We start from the raw sequence: 26,247 nt of genomic DNA on the forward strand, positions 1-26,247 counted from the left end.
AAGATAAGGTTTTTATGTACTTGTTAGTTTGTTATCAGCAACTCGCCAATTGTTCGACAATCCCGATTAGTATCGGTTGCTCAGAACTCGGCAGCGAAGGGATAGAACGGATGTGCGGCGAGCGCCTCCAACTTGACCAATCGCTGTCCGGTGTGCAGGTCGTCCAACGAGCGAATCTCCTCCGGCGTTAGCGCAAAGTCGAAAATGTCCAGATTTTGTCGGATGCGTTCTGCGTTGCCGGACTTGGGAATCGGCACCGTGCCGATATCGACGAGGTAGCGCAGTAGAACCTGGGCCGGGGTTTTCCCGTACCGTTCAGCAACGGCCACCACACGGGCATCGTCGAAGGCGCTCGCGGGAGAAGTGCCACTGTCCAACCCGAGCGTGGCACTCGGTCGAACGAGCGGGCTGTACGCCGTCACAACGATCGCACGGTCCTTGCAGAACTTGATCAGCTTCTTCTGGTTCAAGCGGACGTGGCATTCGACCTGATTCGTGACCGGTTTGATGGTGCCGTGTTCGATGACCCGCGTTAGCTGTTCACTGTTGAAGTTGGACACACCGATGCTGCGGACGCGACCCGTCTCGAGCAGCTTCTCCATCGCTCGCCATGTGTCCACGTAGTCCACATGCGTGAACACCGTTTCTCCGTTTGCGTCCACGGTGGAGCTGAGCGGGGAGTGGATCAAATAAAGATCGACGTAATCGAGCTTCAGGGCGGCCAGCGAGGTATCGAACGCTTCGCGGACCTTTTCCGGTTCGTGTGATGTATTCCAAAGCTGCAAGATTCCATACACTTATACTTTGTGATCGCTCGAAACATTTAAATTTCCCATTTTAGATCCAACCTTTGTGGTGATGAAAATATCCTCACGCTTGATGGTACCATCTTCGATCTTTTCTCGAACAGCCTGCCCAACTTCGGCCTCGTTCTGGTAAAGGTAGGCGGTATCGATGTGCCGGTAGCCAGCATCTATGGCCGTCTTCACCGCGTCCACACACTGCGGTCCTCGTAACTAAAGCAAGGTTACGGCCAGAGAAGATAAATTATAGAACACTATTCACAGAACATTCACAAACCACTCACTTTGTACGTGCCGAGTCCGAGAACTGGCATCTGATATCCATCGTTCAGCGTAACGGTTGGAGCCTTGCGGGACATGTTGCAGAAGGTTTCACAAAAATAATATTCCTACACACTTTGGAAACAACGTAAGAACGACTGAGAGCCTGCAATGCTTTGCAAGACAATTTATAGCAAGACAAACCAAACCGCAAAGCATCCGGCAAACGGGATACGAGTCCGAAATGTGGTTTACTTGTACGATAATAGCTACGGTTATCGTCTAGAACCGAGCGCAAAGAGAGTTCTGGAGTCTTTTGATTCTAATTGAAATGGCAACTAGAGACAATGTAGACTAGTTATTTATCGGTTAATTTTCATTACCTTATGCGTCAGTGGTCAAGATAATTATGAGTTAAATCAATAGATTTAACACACGATACACGATTAAATTTTTGATACTTTTGTGTATTGTCATAGTAAATTCGTTATATTCGTTATATTTAAAAAAATAATAGATTGTTAACTTTCCAGATACGCACAATGACGAAGTCTTATTTGACCAGACTTTACTGTGTTTCACACAACCTTGCACGCTTTTGACCCGCTAATCATCACATTGCGACCAACGATCTTTCTCTTATCGTTGATATGGAAATAGTTGTTTCTTGTATTTGATCGCTTTAGCCACGTTCAGCTTCTTTAGAGATCGGATATTATATTTTCCGAGGAGATCCTAATGAAGGTTGCTTTCGTCATCCTCTTTCGTGAAGCTAACAAGGGGTATAGTATTTATCACATGTTTGTAGGTCATTATCACATCTCTTGGCTTTCATTAGAGCCCTAGGTACAAAACCGACAATCATTCAGCATTATCGCTAGCGGTTTATTTATGGAATGATCTTGAGGGCATGACCGAAATCGGACGCTATCTTAGTATTATTGATTGCTGAAGGTGTTGTTGGCATTATGACCCTTATCTCCCTAAAACCAACAAGGAAATCTGTATATATAGTTATAAAAACAGAATTTAAAAATAGGAGCAATGCATGGACTCAAATATGACATTTTATTGAATTTTTATTGAATATTTTATTTTTACGATTAAAAGTTATGACAAATTATTCCTCCTTTTCGAACGGATGGTGCGGATGCCCGAAAGCGCTCGTTTCCGGACAGATACGACCATTTCGCTCCAGTCCTGCTAGCAGCTGCACGTCGCCGTTCTCCAGCTGGAACCCAAAAACATCGAAATTCGACGCAATGCGCTCCTTGGTCACCGACTTCGGGATCACCACGTGGCCCAGCTGAATCTGGTAGCGAATCAAAATCTGTGCCGGTGATTTACCGTACTTTTTGGCCAGCTGTGCGACCGTGGCGTCATCCAACAGGACCGGATCGTCTGCCTTCACCCAGGGTCGGGCCGGCGAACCAAGAGGACTGTAAGCGGTCGTGATTAGGCCCTGTGCAGCGCAGAACGTCGTTATCTTCGACTGGTGCAGATAGGGGTGACACTCGATTTGATTCGTGACCGGTGCGATCCGGGCCACGTTCAACACACGCTGAACCTGCTTCGTGTTGAAATTGGACAAACCGATATTGCGCACCAGACCCCCATCGACGAGTTTCTCCATCTCGGGCCAGGTGTCGACGTAGTCGGCATCGGAAAACTCGAACGTCTTACCGTCCGGGCCCATGGGAAACAGCTCGGGTCCTTCCTTGTAGCCGACGGGCCAGTGAATGAGGTACAGATCGAGATAATCCAGCTTGAGGTTTTTCAGCGTCGTCCGGCACGCTCCTTCGACCAGATCCGGCCGGTGAAAGGTGTTCCACAGTTTGCTCGTCACAAAAATATCCTCGCTGCGAAAGAGGGGGAACCAACATGGGGTCATGCAAATGGTCGAATGTGCGTCGAAAATAAACTAGTACCTACCGTTTCACGACGCCCTCGGCAATTTTGGCTGCAATCCCTTCTCCGACTTCATGCTCATTTTGGTAGACGTGGGCACAGTCGATGTGCCGGTACCCGATGTCGATCGCATCCTTCACAGCTTGCGCAACTTGTCCCGGAGGTGACTACGGAGGTGATGGAAGGTCATCGCAACGTTTGCTTGTTTTCTACGACTTCAGTACACTTACATTCCAGGTGCCCAAGCCGATCATGGGGATACTGTTACCATTCTTGAAGATCGCGTTCGGAACCACTGTGCAGGCCATTGCAGTACAATTTGCCAAATATTCGTTTCACCAGACGTAGAAAACTCTTAAAACAGCTGATAGCAAGCAGATCTGTTTTCCAAATGCCGAAGCGATACGCGCACTAGATTGGGCTGAGGCAGAAAGCGCTAAATAATCGCTCGAACGGTCCGCCGCTGTATAAATAGTCGCAGCGTTTGTATTAGTAAACGTTAGTATTTGCTTAGTAATTTATTAGAAGAGAGAAATCTGTACATTTTGTACGAAGAGAGGAGAGGAAAGTTGTAACAATAATTAATTTGTTTAATAATTTTTATATTATTTAAGATTATAGAAATGCAAAAAGATTTAAATCATAGCTTCATTTAAGCATTTGGTCAAGCTGAAATAGGCTTCTTCCTTCTAAAAAAATTAAATTAAAAAAAACCGTACACGTGATTAGCTTGTCATCCACGCGGCTACTTGTTTCCCGTTACTGTTCCTGTCAGTTGATGACATAAAACACGGAGAAAAACTAAACCGCTATTCTATCTAAATCGGGAAGTTCGTTAACAAACGAAACCTTCCCTATACGATTGGGATGGATTTCCTTGATTGTAAGATAGATAACTAAACACCAATTATGTACATCATGCTCGAATTTAGCCCTTCACTTATTTCACCACACACGCAACAAATGTAGAGCTTACGACCGGTAATAGGATCGTCGGTTGGCTTATCATCAATGAGATAGATCGCCCCAGGTTGCGCTTATCAGACTGGGAAAATATACGATAGTGCACCACTTTATCCGACCACCAACCTGCAGCGATGATGTTATTTAACTATCTTTTTTTAGATCGTGCTAGAAGTTTTACTCAATCTTATCACGACATGATCTTGAATCCTAGATGGAAATTGTCAAGCAGCAAGTAAACGGCTCAAAGAGATCGTGAAAAGTAACCAGGAAATTGATAAAACTGTTAAACTGGAAAAAATAAAAAAAAATCTGCAATTCAAAAAAATTTGAATTTTGACATTGACTTTGTTGAATTGACAACTTCTAATCCCGGCGTCTTAGTTTTATTTTGCCGGTTCCGCGTCGTACACGCAAACATATTCCCTCCGCCGAGTGGGAATGTTCTACGCCGGCTGCGCCTGGTAAAACGAGCATTACATATCGCGCCCATTATCAGCCGAGATAAGCTCTACACTTTATAACTTGTCCTCCGGTTGGCCGGTCTACACCAGTCTTGCTCCGTGCGCCAAAGTGAACAGTTCGCTTACGTTCGTTACCGCCCAGTTCGTTGTTTGTGAGCTCCCAACAAAGTTTGCTACCCTTTTTGCTTAAAAAAACATCACATCATGGCATCGAAGGTTCCACGCATCACGTTCAACAATGGGCTGTCCATTCCGGCACTCGGCCTGGGAACCTGGGGTGTAAGTATGCGCGGTGCTTCCAGCCGAACATTCTCGTTTCATCGATTTCATTGCATAATTGAAAACCTCCCCGCAGTGTGCAAACTTCCCTCAAGTAGGAGACAATCTAGAATGACTTGCAATTGTCCATTGGCAATTCCACACTCGTGTTTATATTATTTATCGAAAAGGTAGTGTGCACTAGCATCCGATTGCATTACGCTTGGCGTCCGGTGGGACCTTGAAGGGTAGGTCAACCAAGGACGGCAAACAGACAACTTCCGGGCTTGAGATAATTTGTTATTATTCATTGCAATAGCGTCGGTCTCTGTTTCGCGCTTGTTCAAACAACAACATCGAGTGTTTAGAAATAGAAAAAAACAAATGGAACACGTCACTAGCACACAAGTGCATCGTAGAAATTAGACTAATCATGTGTTTTTTTATTTTTTTTTTATTTCCAGTCTCCTCCCGGTGAGGTTGCCCAGGCGGTAAAGGATGCCATCGACATCGGCTACCGACATATCGATTGTGCCCACGTTTACCAGAACGAGCACGAGGTGGGCGAGGGCGTGAAGGCCAAGATCGACGAGGGTGTCGTGAAGCGGGAGGATCTGTTCATTACCAGCAAGCTGTGGAACACGTTCCACCGGCCGGATCTGGTCGAGGGAGCGTGTCGCACGACGCTGAAGAACCTCCGGTTGAACTACATCGACCTGTACCTCATCCACTGGCCGATGGCGTACCGTGAAGACGGTGAGCTGTTCCCGCAGGATGCCAACGGCAAGACGGCCTACTCGGATGTCGACTACGTCGATACGTACAAGGCGTTGGAGAAGCTGGTCGGTCTCGGGTTAGTCAAAAGCATCGGTATTTCGAACTTCAACTCGAAGCAGGTGGAGCGAGTGCTGGCGGCCGCCACTATCAAGCCCGTGACGAACCAGGTCGAGTGCCATCCGTACCTTACCCAGAGCAAGCTGTCGCCGTTCTGCGCCGAGCGGGGACTCGTCATTACTGCGTACAGTCCGCTCGGCTCGCCGAACCGTCCGTGGGCGAAGCCGGACGATCCGCAGCTGATGGAGGATCCCAAGCTGGTAGAGGTGGCGAAGAAGTACGGCAAAACGCCGGCTCAGATTCTCATCCGCTACCAGATCCAGCGGGGCCACGTTGTCATTCCGAAATCGGTCACCAAGTCGCGCATTGCGTCCAACTTCGATGTGTTCGATTTCGAGCTGACCAAGGAGGATGTGGCGCTGATCGATTCGTTCGACTGCAATGGACGACTTGTTCCGATCACAAGGTAAGCAGTGTTTGCTAATTTTCCTAGGGTTAGGGCTTGTTAGTCACTCTTTTTTCAACTGTCTCATGACAGTAAAAGTAGATGGCCTTGAACTTAGTTTCTTTTTCTTTGTCCAATCTGTGCTTTACGCTACATGCTTCCTTATCTCCCCCGCCTGTACGCCATGCGGAACTAAAAATTACCCCTAATTTTGTTAATGGGATGATTAAGTACCAATTTAGTTTAATTTTGTTACTACCCGTTCAACTCTTCCGGATGATAATGCGATTGACCCAGTGAACTTTAGATTTGATTTCCCGATTTCTTTCTTTTCTTCTCAGCGCTGCCGGACATCCGCATCACCCCTTCGAGAACGACGAGTTCTAATTTCATTTTAATGTTTTCTTATTGATTAATTGCACAGCACTATGTGAACAATCGTTTCCAATAAATCATCTATCAAACGTTTGAAATAATAATAATAGAGCTTCTTAGTTCGGACGATGAACATTTAATGCATTTAAATCCACTCTCTGTATTTTGTTTACATCTTTCGCTTATATTTCTCCTTTGTCAACGGTTCAACAACAAATCGATTATTTCGCCTCTCCGCGAACGCGTCCCAATGGGGACATACATTTGGTAGCAGTTAACTAGCTTATATATGCACAGTACCGGAAGGAGAAAGTGGCAATATATAATCATAAATACTAAGAATAAGTAACAGAATGGCAAATAATATTACTGTAAAGACGTTGAGAGTACAACAGGTAACGGCGTCCTTCCGTATTCGATTTTTTCGATTCGAGAAACAAAATGAGCAGGATATCAATAGCAATATCTCTGCTTTTCCGAATATGTCCGGTTCCAGAACCAGTTCCGGATGCCGGCTGGAACCACCATCCCTTGGACGGGTATCACTGATACTAGCGCTTCTAGTTGCCCCCAGCATTATAGGGGCAAAAGAATTGGAGTGTCTCCTTAGCTCTACGATCAATAAGTGTATAAGGATACGTTTATTCGTCGAAAAGAATAATACATTTAACGATGGGGGGTCCTACGCCGAGCCCTCACCGTGTCCCTCGGACGTTCGAATCACGGTCATCTCCGGCTCGGAATGGGTTGCCATTTGCGCATTATCGCCCGCGGCCGCCTGGGTAGGCAGCTCGGAGGGATAGATTTTGGCAAACACGGCCGGCAACTCGATGACGGGAGTGACGCAGGTCGCGGGTTCCTCCGTTATTTCTACCACCGTCGTGCCCGTCCCATCACCGGACTCACCCGTTTCCTTTTCCGTGTCGTCGACCGTGATGACAATCCTCGGCGTCGATGATGCTCTCGGGCGCGCACTCGTCGCATTGTCGATCGTTTCGATCGGTACTACCGTAAACGGTGGGATTCCGTCACCGACGAGATCTGCTCTCTGTTCCGGCATCGGATCCATCTCTTCAATTATGGTTGGTGCTGTCGACTGAATTACCCGGTCTTCCGTCTGAATGGCTGACTCGGGAACATCGACAATCACCACTTCCGGCTCCTTTTGCTCCACACCGTCCTCGTGTTGCACATCACTTGCCTCTTCATCATCACTCTCCTCCTCTTCTCCTTCTTCTTGTTCTCCTTCACCAGCGTTCAACTGTGCTTCTTCCTCCTCGCGCAGGATGTCCGCTTCGTTTTCCTCGTAGATCACGTCACACATCGTTCGGTGCATCATACCGGGGGGTATAAACTGAGGTGGTGGAATGAGTACTACTTGCGGTGCACCGTGTGGAGCCGACGGCTGCCCATATCCCACCACCTCCTCTACCTCATGGCTCTCATCCTCCTGCTCGTCTGCTTCGGGCTGTACAGGTTCCGGTTCCGGTGGTGGATGTGGTGGGCGCGCGTTTTTCTGCTGCTGTTGTTGTTTGTGCTGTTGCTGCCTATTCTGTTGCTGCTGTTGCTTCGATTGTTTCCCACGGTTCGGTTTCGAACGACGTGGTGGAGGAGGTGGCTGCTGCTGCTGTTGCTGGGCTTGAGGCGGTTGCTGGCGTTGCTTTTGCATCTGCTCGAGCTGAAGTTCTCGCAAGGTTTCCGTCAACAGGCGTAGGTCTCTGTCCTGCGAGTCTATGACCCGCTTCAGTTCCTCTATCTGCTGCAGATCTTCCGGTCGAGATTCGCGACGTTCGTAGCGCAAACGCATCTCCTCGAAACTGAAAGATTATTGCATAATTATTATGAGGCTTATTGGCATTTCGCAGTTAAACTGTGCCCGGTAAATAAGTCCTAATTGTCTACGTCCACCTGTAAGGCTGTAGTAATACTATCGTGCTTCCAGAACAAGAGCTTCTAACGTAGTGTGGTGTTGTCATGAATGAGCCGTGCAGCGAAATACGTGAGAGTCCGGTGGCACCGAAACGGTGATCGAATATATGTACAGATAACGTGTATGGTTCCTGAAGCGGATGAGCGTTCTACAACTACGGTGAAACGAGGTGAACGACTAGCACGGTAAGTGAAAGATGGCACACCGACGACAAATGGAACACAACTTACAGATTCGTTAGGCAGCGGCACTTTTTATGCAGCGTTTGAATTTCTTGCGCGTTCTTCGTGTCCCGCGACTCCAGACTGTGCACCACGAAGCTGTGCTCCTCCTGCAGATCCTTGAGCTGCCGCTGATGGCCGGTCGTGAGGTCTCTGTTGGGGGGGAATGGGGAATGGCAGTTGGGAGGGAGGTTTTCGAGTAATGGAAGCGAAACGACAGAGTGTTCGGTTATGAAGTTTTTTGGAACACCATAACGGAAAACGAAAAAAATAATGGGATACGAAAGCACAAAAAAAAGAAAGAAAGAAAAAGGATTTTGGAACGGAACGAAATCAAAATCACGATCGAATGATAACAACGCGTAAATTTGTATCCATAAGGCGAAGGCATGAACAAACGGATGAATTTAATTAATAGCGGGAAAGTAATCAAAAGTGAGATAATGGTAAAAGGATGGAAAGTTTTGTGTGTAATTGTGTGTTTATTTGAATGGAAGTGCTCATGTGATCTGTGGTTTTGGGGGAAGCTTTTTTACGTGTCTTTTTCTGCATTTCCATGAGCAAAAAATTGATTCGATATCATCGTTTCTTTATTCGTTAAAAATATTCGTCACACTGTAACAGCCGTTGTGCATACACAGGATAGAGAAAACATACAGCATAGTTCGCTAGGTACAACGAACGGGTACTCAAAAACAAACACAGGTAAATGCTAATTTAATGGCAGTGTATGGCACGGCATACGGAACAAATGGAGTAGATAAATCACAACGCGGTTTCGGTGCAGGACAAATGCCAATAAATGTTTTAGGGAATTCAAGGGGATTTAGCTGGAGTTATCATATGGTCCCCTAAGAGGATTAAATTCTCGTTCTCGCACTACTGACTGATTATCCTCAGCTGACAGTAAACGATCAGTGCAAAGGTAAGCAACAGCACGACCGATGCCAACGGTAAGGAATGTGTCTGCTGGTAGAATACCATCGAGGGTATTAACGGATACGCTCCTTTTACCAATTGCACCACTAGCAGAATTAATTGTATCATAGGATTATGTGAAGCCTGCACGGCCTTATCGGTCTCCTTTGCCGTAGCGCCATTGCACTCAAGGGAAGGTCTATCATAACCACAACGATCGTTTAAAAAGAAATTATTAAGTGGTACATATTTTTTGGAATGTCCAATTACAATGGGAATTTGTTTTTACATATCGTTCATTACCGAAAACATCGTGTACAGTAGTAGTAGCAAACAAGGGAAAAGCAAATTAAATAAAAAGAGAAGAAAAAAGAAGAAAAAAAGAGAAAATAGAACAACACAGCATATTAACACGATGACGTGAAAGGGCCAAATTTAGGCCAAATAGTAGATGAGTTGGCACACACCGTCGTTTTTGGGAGTTTACGAGGGCAATAGTTGGATATAAAATGATGGACTAATCACAAGGGAACGCGATGAAAGTGATCCAAACGATGATGGGTCATGGATGGTAATGAGTACGAAGGTACTACCAAACCGAATTTCTATTTCTCCCACTTGATCTGTATTTAAATTGGTTTAAAAGTACTTAATTTTACTTTTATTGTTAGCAACATCTACCAATCCCGACCGAAACCGCCACAAGGGAATCCTCTCGGGAAGGGACAAATTTTCACTCCTTACGATTCTTTCGGTAATCAACGATAGTCAAACATTGTTTTAGCAATGGGGGAAGGGGTCCTATGTTCACAGTTTTTGTAGGATGAAAAATCCCAGAGCGAGTATGATTGGATAACGAGGAAACTTGTTTGGATTGATTAAGGGAAACACTTTCCCTCTTCGAAGGATTCCACAGTCAGCAGCGTGGTGTTGTTCCTGGGGTCAGAGTCGAAGCAGCTGGGTGACACGCACAGAAGCGCTTACTAAAGGATTACGACACAACGTACGAGGCACACTAACACACAGGGAACATCTTCACACACAAAACATAAACACAAAAAAACACACTACCGAAGGATTTTTGAGGAACGGGAAAGCTGGACATACCTGATTTTATTTTCAGCATCCTCGAGCCGGTTTCGGTTTCGACTGTCCATCAACTGCAGCGCTTTCTCCTTTTCTGCGACGAGAGCTTTCCATTGGTTTTCTAAAAACACGGTTTATATTTTTCATATTTAGTATATTAAAGTATAAAACCGGCCTTAATATCTCTTAAACTATTGTTGTAGAATTTTATTAAAAATCCACAACTAAGTACATACCAAGTTCCTTCTTGTGCACACTTTTCATCGTTTCTGTAGTGTCTGAAATTTCGCGCGCGAATTCTTCCTGGACCTGCTGAATGCGATCGGTGAAGTGTTGCTCGAGCGACAGCTTCTCCTGCTCAAACTGACGCTTGAGGTTGTCTGAAATGGACCCGGCAGTTCATAAAAAAAAACTAAAATCAAGAGAAGAAACGTTGCTTATCACTTAAAGTTGGTTTCCATACCGATGATTTCGTTTTTCTCAACCATTTCCTTTGCCAGCTTTTGCTCGTGTTCACGTTCCGCACGTTCGACGTACATCCGCGACTGGACTAGTTTTTGGTCTGCCTCCGATTGCGCATTGGCCATGGCGGACTTCTGCTGCTCGACGGTCGCTTTAAGAGATTCAATCTGCCGAAGAAAATTATATCAATTTATCGTTCAGCTTGGAAACAACCGAGGAGATCTTACTTCATTCTTTAGCTGTTGTTCGCGCGCATTGAACCGTTGGCTCAGTGCTTCGGTTTCCGCCAGCGTCTCACGCTGTATCTTCTCGATGGCCGACTTGCGCTCCTCCATGTGCATCTGTTCGAGCTCCACTTTCAGCCGGTTCATTTCGTGTAGCAATCGATCCTCCCACTGCATCGCGATTTCACCTCGCGCAATCTCTATCCGGTTCAGTGCTTCCCGTTCCTTCTCGCAAAGTTGGCTGAGGAATTCAATATCCGTAGGTTAGAGTTAGCCCGGTTGCGGCTTCTAGGACCGATTCGATGGAGTTACTTACTATTCGCAGCGATTCTTGATCTGCTGCACCTTCACCATCTCCTCCTCGATCCGGTTGTACGCCGTCTCCAGTTCCGCCTTGAGGCCCTCGACCTGGCGCGTCATGCTAGCCAGCGCCTCCTTCTGGTCGTACGTCAGTCCCCGCAGCTGCTCGACTTCCGCCTCAACCGACTTCAGGTGCCGCATCTCGTCGCTCTGCCGGCGCGTCTGCTCCTCCAGCCGACCAACCTTCTCCAGGGCCTGCTTGCGTTCCCGGTCCGCCGTCTCCACCTTCTCCTTGCACGTCTTCTGCATATTCCGCACGGTGAACTCGCAGTCCTTCATCAGATGCTCCTCGCGGTCGTTGTTCACATTGCGCAGCTGCTCGAAGTCGTGCTTCCACTTGGCCTCGACCTGCGCCCGCTGCTGGATCGACTCCTCCAGCGTCTCGCGAATTATCTTCTGCTCCTCGGTGCACGCGTCCAGCAGCTTCTGGCGTTCCTCCTTCAGCCGGTCCACCTCCGATTTGGCGTCGATCAGCTGACTGTTCAGATCGTGCGCCAGATGACGGACCTCTTTCAGCTTTTCGTTCAACTCGAGGTGCTCCACCTCTAGATTTTGATATCGCAGGTTCAGTTCGTCCTCCCGCTCGGAGGCCTGCAGCCTTATGGCTTCCATTTCGCTCTGCTGCGTCGTCAGCCGGGCTCGTATGCCCTCGCATTCTTTAAGGGCGGCCACCAACTCCGCTTGTAAACCTTGGGAAATATTGAAATTAAAATACATTAAAAAACAAAATACCATTCGAGCTACCTGATTCTATAAGTTTTTTCGAATTTGCGGAACCCATCTTTGCTTATTAATTTTGCAAGTAAAACTGTGCAAACCGTTACTTCTGTCTAAAAAGCCAACTTCGATCTGACCAACCTAACTCGGTGGTTAAAGTATCATTGGTTGTTTGGATTTAGAAACTTTCTACTTTTGGCATCCTCCAATTGAAGTAAACCTATTTTGTAAAGTTAAAAGTGAATTTTAAGAAGAACATAAAAATTCTTTGAAATAGACTCCTAGTGCCTAAAGATGTAAAGTAGGTATCCTATCAACAATTCAGATCTTGACCGATGTTAAGGTCGTAGAAAATTTGGCACACCAGAAACTACGCCATTGCTTTCATCCGTCAATCATGTCCCACGTTTCGGAGAAAGTCCAATCGACAATCTCTTCAGTAAATCGGAACACCTTCAGCGTTCCACCTTCAATCGCTCTTGTTCTTGTCGTGGGACAACCGTGTCACCGTGGCGTGATTTAGGAGTGCCTGATCAACCGGGGATCAGAAGAACCCCCCCATTCCCAAGGCAACAAGGTCAGCAGGAAGTCTTTGTTAGTGCATATAGGGTAGAAGATGTGTTATTCTGCCCATGCTCGTCGCGATCTCCCTTTTTTCGAACCTGTCACTTGGTCGTTTCTTGTTTTCTCTGCTTAACATTGACATAGCCGTGCCGCCCGAATGTTTATTCAACCAGAAATAGCAATAGAACGTCTCGTCGGCGTCGGCGGAAGATCGGTGTGTAGGAAGGAAGCTGCAGCCCGGTTTGCCTCTTGTAGTCTCTGGTAGTCTATGGTGGTGAATTAATGTATTCTTGTAGGGAAAGAGATACAACCGAAACGAGTCTGGCTACGGGGACGAGAATGATGCGCACTAAAAATAGCTCGCATCTGTTTCGCCGTTCAAAATGCGTCGCGCAGCGATCGTCGTATCCGGAAGGTGTGATGACGCGGTTTGCGACAAATTAGTCGGCTCGATGCGATCGACCAAGCACCGAGCTGCAGCCATTTTCTTCCTCCCTTTGGTTGATAAACGCGGCGGAACTTCCGTTTGCGTACGTGACATTCGGCGTGAGAAGCGTCCTCGCAAGTTCACCATTATCCTATGGCCGGACCACGGCCGGTAAGGGGGGTTTTTGACCTACCCTAGCATCCTTTCATTCCCATCCAGCTAACGACCTGCGCGTGCTATAAACACGGCGTGACAGCATCGCCACACACGTTCGTTCATCAATTTTAAATTTGTGCGCCATTTTTTTGCGTGTTTGTTTATTTTATTCTATTTTTCTTACGCTTACGTTCTCAGTGTCGTTTTTTTTTCATAGTGCGTCACGTACAGACACTCCCACGCCCTTACGGTTGGTTTCTTTTTCCTAACCTGTGCCCCTTCTTTCCTAGTCACACACGCTTGTCTAGTTAATCTTCCGATATTTTTCCCTCTTCGCAAACGTAACCACCACTTTATATACTTACGTTCCACATTGTACTCCTTGAGCAACGCGTCTCGCTCGACGGCATCGAGCTTCTGCTGCAGTTCGTAGACTTTGACGTTCGCCTCGTTGACACGTTTTTCGGCCTCCTCGAGTTTGGCGCTGTACCGGCACTCCTGGTTGACCAGATCCTTCCTGTTGTGGGGTCGAGTGAAGAGAAAACCAATCAAGAGCAAAAGAAAGAGTAATTAATTTCTGCAACTAAGTTTGCTTCACGCCGAGTTGATGAATGAAACTTTATGTGAGCTATAAATCGCCTAAAATCAATAAATAAACACAATAAATCTAATTTAACTAAGTTCGTTACGTAGAAATCCAGTAAAATTCACTTTAAACGTGTATGCGTCCGACTGATCTAGCCGACCGATCAATCATCCAACGATCGTGGCCGAAGCGTGTGAAGTGAAAATAAACTTTGCCACATGTTTCGGAATCTGATCAAAGTACGACCGCTTATTTCCCCAGTATTCTACTCCGTAAACATATTTCAACAATTTTAATTCAATTTCCTGAGTACCTTACTTTCCCTTCCTCTTAATGGTGTACACTTTTCCTTCAGTGATGGTGTTGATAAACGATACATTCGAAGCGGTTTTTGTTTATTCTTTCCCGAACATGCTGAATTGGTTGTATACAAATGGTTGCTAGTAGGACGAAACATCATCAATGAAAATTCGCACTCTTTGGCAGACAGTCTGACGCTGATCGGGGATTTCGTTTCGAGGCACTCACGCGGATTATAGATTATCAAGGTGGAAACTGTCTGCATTCCACTTGGGAAAGAATTTTAAGTAAGCACCTTCGGTGCACTTGAGCCACTCTGGGGGAAGGGGGAAGCTGTTGAGCGCGGGTTACTACTTATTATCCTGCCAATGTACACATGCACAAGTTCAGCACTTGCCTGCTATTTTTAGCGCACCTCTTCACTGATGACGTCCTAGCGGCAGAAGCGATTCCCGATGGACGCTTCTGTTTCCGTTCGAAGAATGAGGTTTGCATTTACTACCGACACGCTCCATTTAAGCGATCCATTTAAATGCCTTTATTTTATGAGCGATTTTATTTCAGACTGACGGAAATGCTTCGCAAATGGACTATTTTGTATATCAATGGGTGCAAGGTGGAGTAAACATAATATTGTAAGCGCAAGAGTAAATCATAAGAGTAACATACATTATAATTTAAGTCGTATATCGGTGTTGCACTCATTAGTAGATGCTATGTTGAACGTTAAAAAAATAGTACATTTGTTTGAAAACCTGGTATCTATAGAATGTGCAAAGTTAATAGGTTTTATTTGAGTGTGCGATGAAAACTCATACGTTTAAAATTCTAAAGGTTTTTTTTGGCTCGTTTTATTTATGTAAATTATTCATCCTAAACTCATTCGAATTGGTTCACGACTTTTTTTCAGATTCAAACCTCCTAACATTCATGAATCTTTACGGTTTGTAAGAGAATATTCAAAGATTTAGATTCTTTCATGATTATGAAGATTCGTTCAGTTACATGAATCAGAAACTGAAGTACTCTACTCTATTTCTAACGACTCCGAACCAATGTTCGAATTATAGCTTCAACTAAGCACTGCAAATTGAATTCAAACCTCGAATCAAAATTAAAATTACATGATTAGAACTAGGTTCTTTGCATGCTGAGTCTTCTATTTAAAATTATGACTCACTGATCTATGATTATTCTCGTAAAAAAATATATAAAATGTCTTCTCGCGGAACATAAAACAGACACTTTTTTTAAAAGATTTTGCTCGGAGCGCCATCCAACCCACGCCTAACTTACGTCAATCCTGCGCACGATCAAATTATCCGGGGGCCGGAAGTGAGTCAGTATGCGCCGACCATTGCATTGTAGGTTTTTGGCAAGCAGATAAACAATTCGCTTCAGTGCTTTCTTTTCGTGTGCCGCATGCAAACCATGCCAAATTTTGGTGTGATGTGAACGTTCCAATTCTGTCTCTTCCGGCGATGTACGTTAATCAATCCTTTTAATCCCACGCAGGCACACAAAGACGATAACCGGATTGACACCAGGCGATCAAATGCGTCGCAGATTTACCACGCCACGCCGATCGGAAACAATAGAAATGGTGCAGCTGGCCACCATCGCCGTCCGGCATCTGGTAATGAACTTTTCCGCCGTAGGAAATTCAACATCGTTTGACGGTTTTGTGATAAATATTTACTGCTCTAGACAGAACGACTACGCCTGACACGTTCCGTTTGTCAGTGCTGCGCCATTATGGTTGACGATCCTGAGTTCCACCGGATATATTGTTGTGGCCAAAACGTCAAGCAAGTGCGAAGCGTCATTTATCTTTTAAGGGATTAAAAGGTGAGTGGATAATTGCTTTTATTAACATCTGATTTTATAAAAATACCTTCGCCAAGGTTTTCTTTGAAGGAAGATTTTAGTCCCACAAAATGGCGTAGATGTACTGACCAGATTATAAATTACTAGTCAAATATTCTTTATAGTTACCCTTACCAGAACTAATTCTGTTCAAAGATTAGCCAATTTAGCTCAATTTATTATTTGATATTAGTTCGACGTATTAAGTAGTAGATACTTAGATCGAGGAGTACTAAAACATATTTTCGTTACCAGTTTTAGATCTTTGGCGATTGTAGACCATTTTGTTAGACAAAGGTAAACAAATGATGGCGGAAAATATTGTTAAAGACGTAGACAAGGAACACTAAGGAATAGAGGATATAAAGGATAGTTACATTTCACTGTTGATCTTCTCAACGGTGCTGAAGGATGTCGGTGGTAGGATGGTCTTGCCGTGCGGCTCGATGCCGGTCGGCTGCTGCACAACATCCGGCAGGCTCGCGACACTATCTTCGATCAGAACACTGACACTCGTCTGCTGTGGTTCCCCGTTCACCAGGTGCTTCTCCTTTCCGCCCGGAGTAGTAGTACCGACACCCTCGTGGACATCTTTCACCGGACTCTTCTTCTCCGACTCCGCGGTCGCCGTCGTGTCCGACGGTGCACTGTTATCATATTTAAACTCAATGTAATTCCTCTGATTACCGCCCGGTTCCCCCGAACCCAACGAACAGATGCCAAACGTGGTTGGCGGCTTGCTGTTATTACTCTCACTAAATGCAGTATGATTGTGGTGCGTGAACTCGCTGTTAGTGAACTCGGATGGGGTTGAGGTCGGTGGCACTGCACACACGCGCTCTCGCTCACTGTCACTGTCACCGTCTTCTTCGTCACTACTGGCACTGCTGTCGACACTGGTCACTTCCACATCGTCACTACCGTTTTGTGTTAGCTTGAAGCTAACCTGCTTCTTGTGCCGGTCGGCTCTCCGTGGAGTGGCGTTCACCGGCTGCTGCTGCTGCTGCTGCTGGGCGGTCGGTTCAGGTCCGATTTTAAGCACCAAACTGGCGCGTATCGGTTCCGGTGTGCCGGGGGTGACAACACCGGACTCGAATCGAGGCTCACTAGGGGGCACGATCGGGGGTGAGAGGGTTTCCTTGGCCTCGTAGAAGACATCCCGATCGTCGCTAGTATCGTCCCCAGCAGCATCGCGCTCGATGGTGGTGACGGTGGCGTTGCGTGCGATCACCTCAAGATCGGCGGGTGACACCACCGGGCGTGGTGTGCGTGGTGGAGGTGACGGTGCCGCCGGTACAACGCGCTGCGGGGAGATCGACTTCGATGCTCGCACCGCCGAGGATCGCTGTTGAACTTCGCTCTCCGCACGACTTGGCTGTTGGCCCATTTCCTGGATGGTCGTATCCGCTACTGCTTCTCCTGTTACTACTGCTACTAATGCTTCCTCTACGGAACCGTTCGCAACGACGGCATCCGTCGTCTGCTTCGATATGGTGGGCTTCGCGGCCGGTTCGCAACTGCCAGCGTGTAGCACGAGCCCGAGCTCACGAGCACGATGATCACCATCGCGTACCCCGTCCACACCGCCTTGATCTTCACCCTGCTGCTTGCCGGTAGTAGTGGGCGAGATATTTTTGATATTTAATAACGCATCTCCGTCGTGAACAGCGGGAGCGCTTCTGGTGTTAGTACCGCCAACACCGTCACCGGTAGTAGCTGTCACCGTCGGTGGTGAGTCTGCGCACACTGGCAACACTAGCGCTCCAACGCCGTTGCCGCCATTGGCGGTGTGTGTCTTCGCTGCACGATCGCAGCTGTCAGTGCTCGGCACGGGTTCGGCTTTTTCTGTCACCGCTTGCTCCTTTTGCGGTTCGCTCGGTGATCGTTCAATGATGACGTCACCGTTGTTGAGGGGTTCGATTGTCGTCTGTTCGACCAGCACGATGGTCGCGATGGGTTTGCTTAGAGACAGATGTGTCGGTGGTGGGATGCCTTTCTTGCCCTCCGGCGTACCACTGGAGTCACCACGACGTAGTGCATTCTGCTGCTGTTGCTGATGCTGCTGCTGCTGCTGCTGTGTTTTCACCTGTTGCTGCTGCTGCTGCTGTTGCTGCTGCTGTGGCTGATAGCGTCGTCGGTTTTTCCCTTTCGCCATTGCACTTTCGCTCGGTGGCGCGTACGGATTCGAACTGGTCGCGTTTGCCTGCGTGCCCCGTTCCCGGTGGCGGCTGTCATCGATCGGGCTCGAAGATTCGCGATCACCAGCACCGTCCTCGTTGCCCTCGTCGCTATCGATGGGCGGGAAGTCGTCCCGTGCGGCACGAGTTTCGTTCGGATCGCCGCCGCCGCCGCCGTCGTTGTTGTCGTTGTCGTTGTTCGGTGCGCGACCACTCCGGCACGTTGAACCACTCGGACTGACGCTGGCAGCGCTCGGTGGTTCACGTTCGAGTGCCACATCCACCAGCCCCCCGGGGCTTCCACCCGGCAGCATCGGCCCTCTCACCAAACATCGCGAGGGCAACCAATCCTTCCCTGTCGCCGGCTGCGGTCCGGGGGGATTATTATTTTTAGCCCGCGCTAGCTTTTCCTCGTCGCCGCCGGCAGGGGGCCGCCAACCGTTTGCGCCTGCGTTCGCATCGGACGCAACCTTCGACGCAACCACCACATCCGCCGACGGTTTCACGCCATCGTTCTCACCTAAACACACGCTTCCCGTGCTCTCCTTTCGCGCCGTCCCTTGAGGTTTGCCACCATCCGGCACGCCGCACGCTGGTTGCAGCTGCTGCTCGGGTGGCAGTTGCAATTTCTGGTCGTGTTTTTGTTTTCCCTTCTGCGACTTGGAGCGTTTGAAGAAGCTAAACATGTTTCCCAAGCGTGTCCTTTGAGATTTCCCTCACTTCACGTTTTTTTTTTGGACAAGAGTTTGTTTTCTCAACTACACTTTCTTTCCACCTTCACGATCACACGATTCCACCGGCCTTGACGGAACCAAGCGTACGACTGTCGCCGGAACCGGAGCTGCAACGAACAGAGAGCCCTTACTTTTTTGTCATCCCATTCGGCGATGCGTTGGGAAAATACGACGTCACCTCGATCACACGCACGACTTGGTTGGGAAAGTCCACGGTTTTACCATACGTCTTTACTCGCTTGTCTGCTTGTCTGTGTCCTCTTTGGCGGCACTTTTACTTGTTTGTCATTCGATCCCACCCGCTCGCGTTTTGTTATTGCGTGCCGTGTTTATCCTTTCTTTTTTTATCTTTTTCCCACCTCATCTTCCATTTCTTCTGGTGACGAAACATTTATTGAATGGCCACCGTCTCTCGTAAAAGCCATGCACTCGAGCAAGAGTTATTTCCTTTTTTTCCCCCATACTCTCTGTTCTTCTCCCTGGTTTTAGTTATCTTTCCTCGGTCATTCATGAGAAACCATTCTACGTCACATCGCGATGGTCTAAGTTTCCCTGGTAGTGGTTTTTTCTTCAAGCAAAACAGCTTCACCTAACGAGGAGGGCGGACGAAATCAATTTTCGGTCTACGATAGAAAGTTTGGTGGACGGATCCATCGACCGAAAGGAAAATTAACCCCTCATCGAAAGTGGCGTCGGGTTTCCGGACGTGGAGAATTTTGAACGTATCAAAACCGAGTGATGTGTTTATTGGTTTAAATGTTGCCAGTTTTTCTCCACTTCGTTCGAATCGTTCATTTTCGACAGGGATATTTTCAAACAAGAAATATCTTAAGAAAATATTTGAAACATTTCGAAATGGTTTATTTTTTTCCCGCCCGTTTGAAAACGAAACGCCACGAGCCGACCTCAAGTGAGGCAATGCTGTTTGACATGTTCCATTTTCCGTTGGAAATGTGGCGTTCAAGCCTCGCGAGAGCCGTGTTGTTTACGCCCGTGTTGCGGCACGTCAAGTGCAAACCATCGCTGGTGATGCAACGGTGTCTGACCGCGAGTGAAACACACCACGAGAGCCACCATGCGCCTCCATTTGGGTCAGCAACCATGCGTCTCCATTCGAACACGTTTTGGGGGATTAACCCGCTTTCTGCAACCGTACGATCGCGGTTTCTGCCCTTGAACCAATTTCAACCAAGGGTGGGATTAGGGATTGAGTCCCAAAATAGCCTTGTCCTTCGTCCGCAATACCGTGTGGCGTTTAGATCCCGTCCTGCTCTCCTTCCCTTCTTCCGGAGGTCCTTGGTAGTGGCAGCCATTGAGGCGCTAATTTGTGTTAATTAAATTTACCTCAGCCTATCTACGAGTTGATTCCATTGGTGGCACGTGTGAGGTGCGAAGCGTGTCGTGTGGGGAATGTTCGTCACCATCTTGCAAGGACATAACCTCCGACCGGGTGTGTTTGTGTGTTTGTGTGCGTATAAGCTACCCTTACTTCCGATGCGAGTGTCGATGCGTGAAGAGTACACCGTTGCGCACCGAACCGTTCAGCCGGAACGCGATCGGGCCCCCAAGTTGTCGGGGAGACGAACATGCTGCCGGCACGGTATCTGTTTATTTATTTTACAATCTGTGAATGCCTTTTTGACCTGTTCTCTCGCTCTCGTTCGTGGCAACAAACGATGCCAATAAAAGCGAAGCAACATTGGTGCTGATTCTAATAAACAACACCAACGTTCACTTCTATCTCCCATCGAGCTGTGGATGTTGATGCGGAAATTAGAAGATTTCGGTCGATTGAACTCGGGCCACCGTTTCACTCTCGCTGCCAATTTGAACCGATTTGTTTACCGCAAACCTTCAATCGGATCGATTCGCTTGTTGACGGGTTGATTTTGTCTTGTAAAATAAAAACCAACCATCAACTATATTTAGTTTGCTTCGGAAAATATAAGAGCGCCACCGGAAGACCACCGATTGTGGGAATTTCTGATTTGTCTTCGATTGTTTGGGATACGATCTTCTTTTACCCTATCTCTCTCGTTCTCCCTCTTTTTCTGTCTTGTATTTTTGTCCTCTGTCGATTTTCCGATCAAGCATCAATCAACAGTTAAATCAGGAAGTTGCCAACGAGATCGAGTTCACAACGCAACCCTTGGGCATGTTGGGAAAACATTTGTTGAATTCCTCCCAGCATTTACTTGATTCCCTCTTTTTCAATTTCCAATCCAAAAATCTTTTTCTATGCTTCTGTTTTTCCCACATTCTTTCATTCGTCTTTCCCGGCTGCAACGTGGCAGCGAACATGACGATGGCACGCTTAATGGACTTCTCCATCCCACGGAGATCTGTATCGTAAGCTCACCCAACGGGGTTGTTCGCTGATTTGTTTATGGTAGCAGATCGTTGGCGGGGATGTTGGTTTTGCTCTTTCCGTTGTTAATGGTCCCCCTCTTCCCATTCCGCTGCGAACGCAACGGTCTGCCTGCGTGCGATTTTTTGGAGGGTTTATCCTACGTCAATCGGTTTCGGGTGGAGTTAGGGCCAAGAAAGAAGCCAAAAACATACACGCACACGCAAACTACCATCCGTTTGCCAATAGTCTGCTAGTAGAGAGGTTGGTTCACGTCTCGAAAGGTTTGCTTTCCTACCCGAGTGTTTTCTTAAACGGAAGGTTTATTGGATTAGTGTACCCTAGTTTTGATAGTGTTAATTGCCCAAGTAGTTTATGGGTAATTTATAGATGATTTTAATGTCATTTGTGTCGTTTAAAGAAATGAATACTATATTTTTTTCTGTACCGGTATCACAAATTTTACACAAAACCTAGAGATTTTACGTTTTTCCTGATGATTTACAGGCAAAATTGAACACTTATGTCAGATAAGTTGGCCTTTAATCCAAAAAATTTGTGTCAACACCAGTAATAAACCATTCGTTTGCTTTTAAAAATAGTTTTATATAATTTTTAGTCTACTCGAAGCGTATTTCTTTAAAGATGCTCCAAATAAGAAATGTGCAACATTGAAAAACTGATCTTGATTAACGAAAGAATTTACCTAAACCGGTTTTTAAGTTCAATACAAGACAATTTTTCAAAATGCCTACGATTTCGGTTTATCAGGAAGTTTTTGTTCTCATTTTAGCTTGGTTTAGCATTTTAGCTTAAAAAATAATTTAAAAAGCAATAAGAGCATTTGGAAATAAGCCCGGCTTTGGATGCAATTAAAATTCTGAAAATTCTGAAAGCAAGTTAGTTTGGGGTGTAATAAAATTCAGAGTACAAATCAATCTGAAACATTTTAACCAACGTGCATTAATGAGGTAATTTTCCTCGACTCGTATGCAATCCTTACGCAAGGTAACCCGACACGTAACGCACCGCAAAAGTCGCAACCCTGCAGTCAAGTCAAAATAGATCATGCCTCGGGAGAGCGCCCTGAAGGCAAGCAGTCAGTCCCCGGGTGCCATGGCACGAACAACCCGATCTTAGATAGCGCAGAGCGCACCTAAACACCGCCAAAGTGCAGTTACAAAATCAGTGCGTCTAAACATAGCTCACACATCTTTCGGACCGGCGTGCAAAACGGGACGGACGGTGGACGGTTGTCGCCACCGGTTCAGGTTTTGGGCGGACGATCGGAAAAAAGAAGAGCAACGGCAAGACAACATCACTTACACCCATCCGTCACCAGAAGTACTTGCTGTCAAATGAATCATCTTCGGGTTCGATAGGCCCTCGAAGCCCGTCACTCGTCATCCCGGTGGGGGTGGCCCCCATTTCGCCGGTCCCACTCGGTTTCGACAGGAAGACGTTAGGAAGAGAAAGAAGAAACACTCTCAGTGGGAAAACCATTAGGCAACCCTACAATTCCTTCCCGTCGTGGCTCATTAAGTGAATAATCTCCTGGCCGGTATGGCTTGTGACATGTTTATTTTCATTTAATCGAACTCATGTCGAACAGAGGTGGAGAGAAAACAAAAATGGACCACTTCGGAAGGGGAACACCTTTATCTCCGAACGGGGTGTTCGATGGAGGCGCATGGTGGCGCGTAAAAAATTCCTCTGAACAACATAATTGAATGTTATGTTCACTTCCACCCGGTTGCAGTGGGGCGTATTTATAACACCGAGCGTAATTTTTTCACATTTACATTTCAACGTTCTCTTGGAAATGTAATAAAACGAGGATTAGAACGAGAAGTGGTTGAGGAAACGGACACGACACGGCACGGAAAGGTGCGCGATGTTTTTTGGGCACGTGCCAGCGTGCGGCTGAAGAAATATGGGACACACCGCGTGGCACAGATAGGTGTGTTGTCTTTTTGAGAAACATTTAATGACCGGTAGGCAGACTCGCACACGAACACGCAAGGAGATGGAAGAATAGGGTTGTTCCTTGAGATTCTATCGACATAAAACGAGAAGGAAAATCTGCACGCAACCAGTTTGAACAATCACAATCAAAAGAATATTGAACGCGATCATATGTTTTAGAGGGTTTATTATGCACTGTTCGCTTCTATGGAGTAAAATGACAGTTTCCGAAGTTCGTCAGATCGCATTTCTGTTCGAATTTATTTGATGTCTTTCAACACATTCAACACACAGCCGATCAAAGCGAATGACATTTTCTTCAAATTTCACAAACAAACACACGTCTGGTGACACCACATCGAAACACGGAAAACCCACTGTAGACACAGGCCGAATGAATCGATTTCCCGGGCTCGAGATCCGCCGGCGGTCGACTGTCACTACCGACTGAGCCGTTGCACGGCCGAGGCCACCGACCAAAGCAAACTGCGTGTACCGGTAGTGGTACGATCTGCCACCTCGAGTTTTCTCCAAAAAGGATCCCACCCCAACCCTCCCAGCCTGCCTCGCGACCTGAACACAACTGGCGCCCCCCGGAACGTCGATCCATGTCCTCCCATGGATTGGCAGATGCGCCGCCCCGCTTCACTTCGGTACCACTTTTTCCCGGTCCCCGGGAAAACCCCTCCCAACGGTGTGGAGTTTTGCGGAGGAGTTTTGTTTTCCTCTGGTTTTAAGATGTGCCAACACAGGCCGGGACGGTCGCGATGAGTTTCGAGGCGAATCGTACGACTTAAGTGTGCGGTGCCGTCGGTTTTGCCGGTCGATATGTTTTGCCAGCGTGGGTGTGAGTGTGTCCTGAGCATCTCACTCCCCAACCCGTGTCTTCTTGCGATCAAATAATTCAAAGGCCGATCGAAGCAAACCGGCCGTTCGGGGCCGGAAATACGGCTACCGGTCGAAGATTATATATGTTTTCCTTCTTCCCCCGTGGAGGTTGGTGTTTTGGAAGATTTATTCAACTCTGTTCATTCACAAAATAATCCCTTGTTAGAGCCGGTTTCGTTTGACGTCAATTTGGATATCGGTCTGGCCTGGGGACGGTCCCACCCCGATCTGGCGTCATCTCGATCGAGTACGATCAGAATCGCCCGCTTGACCACACACTCCGCAAAAGAAGAACAAAACGCGGGAAAAACATGCACGCACGAACACCGGATGAGGGGGAATATTTTTCTCTTTCCTTTGCAGACGAGCTGAGACGAGCATCGTAAAGACGATGATCTTCGAACTTCGGTGGCGGTGATTATAATAATAAAAATAAATCCTGTCAGCATCAGCGACCAGCTGAAATCAATTAAATGCGGGAAAGGGAAAGAAGAGGAAGGCAGGAAAAGGGTCTTGTTACAGGGAGCCGGAGGGAGATCGAGCGAAGAAATTCACGATCGACTTTCGCCGATCATCGAGTGTCGCTATAAATTCACGGTTTAATGGGAGCAAACGAAAAGTTACGCCGTTAATTAGACGGGAAAAACCCGCAGTTTTCCATTGTCCGACGAACGATAAAGTTAGTTACAGTTTTATAACCTTTCTGGTGAACTAGAGTTAATGTAACGATCCGCGTGTAACGATTCTCGCACTAAAACGAACCCATTTCATCCATCCGAACACGATGGACCCAGTTGGTAAGTGAATGTTTGACCTCCGGATCCGAATTTTCAATTTTCCTCCGTGGAATTCTTGTGCGGCATTCGCTGGAAATAGAAATTGGCGAATCCGCTGGCATCTGGCGCCCTCAAGTGCAGGGAAAGCATTCGGCGCTCAAGTGGTGTCTGGAGCGCTTTTTTACCAAACCTTCCTTCCGGCCAGATGGTGTGCAAATTTTTCGAAAAACATTCAAACCAAGGCGAACGTTTAAAATTTTTTTTATTGTTTTAGCAACGATCGCAATGGAGTGCATTTTGAACGTTGATGGTTCGTTTCAACACGTTAAGAATTTGTAAAAGATAAAATCGATTACAGTTTGGTGAAAAGAAACAATTTTTAAGGAAGTTTTTATAATAATGCCCCCATTTTTCTGCTTCTTTGTTTCCCTGTTTAGTAAACAATGTGGTTTTACATTTGTTTACTTTTTTTGCCATTCCTATCATACTTTTGCGCGAACGTGTTTCGCAAACATCCATAAGCCGCAACACGCTTTCTTCGGGGTGTGCCGGTGATGAATTAGAATGGTTAAATATTTCGCTAAATCAAAACAACCAAATGGCTTCCACCGGTACCGCCATGCGAACAAAACGAAGTGCGAACTTGCAGTAGCAAAGACATTTATTTTCGTTTGCAGTTCGTCCATCATTACGTTTTTATTTTCACCACGCCCCAGAGGTTCGGGGAACGGTGGAGGCAGTAGCGACGGGAAGTAATCTTTCGTGAAGAGTATTTTCGGTCCCGGTACGGGTTCTTTTTCTTCCCTTTTAGCTCGGTAGTCGCACGTCACTTGCAAACGTTACGCGTAACCTGAGCAAGAGTGGTGAATAAAGAAAAAACGGCCACCGGTAAACGTGAGCGTCTGGCGAAAGATTAGCCCCGCACACTTGCGCGCACACTTGACGAGCGCAAAAGGGACGGTAAACTGTGACGTACGTTTGTGGTAGGAAACTGACTTGAGGGTTGATCGAAAGGTGACCACCGATGAGAAACTGTTTTTTTATAATTCAAAATAAAAATCAAATGATGTTTATTATGCAATTATACATTTCCATAAATCATGAGAAATGTCAAGTATAAAACATTTAATGACAGTTTTTACGTAATGATAACATTGACTTGAAAGATTCAAAATGCAAATCAAACATCAATCTGTTAATTTATACTCTATTGTTTTGGACTTTAATCACAT

The 26,247-nt window shown here is 46.7% G+C and overlaps 4 protein-coding genes across 4 annotated transcripts; 1 reads left to right on the forward strand and 3 right to left on the reverse strand.

Moving 5' to 3' along the window:
- Window positions 1-80: 80 nt before the first annotated feature.
- On the reverse strand, window positions 81-1,162 carry LOC131272828 (prostaglandin F synthase 1-like). The gene is made up of 3 exons (XM_058274693.1): window positions 1,088-1,162; window positions 849-1,016; window positions 81-779 (listed from the first exon to the last, which is right to left on the reverse strand). The coding sequence occupies exons 1-3, from the start codon at window positions 1,160-1,162 to the stop codon at window positions 81-83; spliced, it is 942 nt and encodes a 313-aa protein (XP_058130676.1).
- A 974-nt stretch (window positions 1,163-2,136) lies between these two features.
- On the reverse strand, window positions 2,137-3,420 carry LOC131272826 (aldo-keto reductase family 1 member B1-like). Its single transcript, XM_058274691.1, has 3 exons — window positions 3,203-3,420; window positions 2,997-3,139; window positions 2,137-2,923 (listed from the first exon to the last, which is right to left on the reverse strand). The coding sequence occupies exons 1-3, from the start codon at window positions 3,278-3,280 to the stop codon at window positions 2,185-2,187; spliced, it is 960 nt and encodes a 319-aa protein (XP_058130674.1). The 5' UTR covers window positions 3,281-3,420; the 3' UTR covers window positions 2,137-2,184.
- Window positions 3,421-4,346: 926 nt separating this feature from the next.
- On the forward strand, window positions 4,347-6,435 carry LOC131272827 (aldo-keto reductase family 1 member B1-like). Its single transcript, XM_058274692.1, has 3 exons — window positions 4,347-4,678; window positions 5,122-5,957; window positions 6,278-6,435. Exons 1-3 carry the CDS (start codon window positions 4,604-4,606, stop codon window positions 6,321-6,323), a joined length of 957 nt encoding a protein of 318 aa, XP_058130675.1. The 5' UTR covers window positions 4,347-4,603; the 3' UTR covers window positions 6,324-6,435.
- A 58-nt stretch (window positions 6,436-6,493) lies between these two features.
- Window positions 6,494-18,991, reverse strand: LOC131266290 (uncharacterized). The gene is made up of 9 exons (XM_058268741.1): window positions 16,506-18,991; window positions 13,742-13,893; window positions 11,469-12,201; window positions 11,156-11,393; window positions 10,930-11,095; window positions 10,703-10,846; window positions 10,488-10,587; window positions 8,472-8,615; window positions 6,494-8,128 (listed from the first exon to the last, which is right to left on the reverse strand). Exons 1-9 carry the CDS (start codon window positions 18,989-18,991, stop codon window positions 6,994-6,996), a joined length of 5,298 nt encoding a protein of 1,765 aa, XP_058124724.1. The 3' UTR covers window positions 6,494-6,993.
- Window positions 18,992-26,247: the final 7,256 nt, after the last annotated feature.

The sequence above is a fragment of the Anopheles coustani genome, chromosome 3 (genome assembly GCF_943734705.1).
Source record: "Anopheles coustani chromosome 3, idAnoCousDA_361_x.2, whole genome shotgun sequence".
In the NCBI taxonomy this organism is placed as follows: Eukaryota; Metazoa; Arthropoda; class Insecta; order Diptera; family Culicidae; genus Anopheles; species Anopheles coustani.

Excerpts from the sequence above, each read along its gene's own strand:
- LOC131272828 (XM_058274693.1), bottom strand. The coding sequence starts at position 1,162 with ATGTCCCGCAAGGCTCCAACCGTTACGCTGAACGATGGATATCAGATG. Across the intron at positions 1,017-1,087 it reads TCGGACTCGGCACGTACAAA|TTACGAGGACCGCAGTGTGT; the intron begins GTGAGTGGTTTG and ends ACCTTGCTTTAG. Across the intron at positions 780-848 it reads ATATTTTCATCACCACAAAG|CTTTGGAATACATCACACGA; the intron begins GTTGGATCTAAA and ends GGAATCTTGCAG.
- LOC131272826 (XM_058274691.1), bottom strand. The coding sequence starts at position 3,280 with ATGGCCTGCACAGTGGTTCCGAACGCGATCTTCAAGAATGGTAACAGT. Across the intron at positions 3,140-3,202 it reads TCGGCTTGGGCACCTGGAAT|TCACCTCCGGGACAAGTTGC; the intron begins GTAAGTGTACTG and ends TCACCTCCGTAG. Across the intron at positions 2,924-2,996 it reads GCCGAGGGCGTCGTGAAACG|CGAGGATATTTTTGTGACGA; the intron begins GTAGGTACTAGT and ends CCTCTTTCGCAG.
- LOC131272827 (XM_058274692.1), top strand. The coding sequence starts at position 4,604 with ATGGCATCGAAGGTTCCACGCATCACGTTCAACAATGGGCTGTCCATT. Across the intron at positions 4,679-5,121 it reads TCGGCCTGGGAACCTGGGGT|TCTCCTCCCGGTGAGGTTGC; the intron begins GTAAGTATGCGC and ends TTTTATTTCCAG. Across the intron at positions 5,958-6,277 it reads CGACTTGTTCCGATCACAAG|CGCTGCCGGACATCCGCATC; the intron begins GTAAGCAGTGTT and ends TTTTCTTCTCAG.
- LOC131266290 (XM_058268741.1), bottom strand. The coding sequence starts at position 18,991 with ATGTTTAGCTTCTTCAAACGCTCCAAGTCGCAGAAGGGAAAACAAAAA. Across the intron at positions 10,847-10,929 it reads TGAGAAAAACGAAATCATCG|ACAACCTCAAGCGTCAGTTT; the intron begins GTATGGAAACCA and ends GGTCCATTTCAG. Across the intron at positions 8,616-10,487 it reads GATGCTGAAAATAAAATCAG|AGACCTCACGACCGGCCATC; the intron begins GTATGTCCAGCT and ends CCCCCCCAACAG.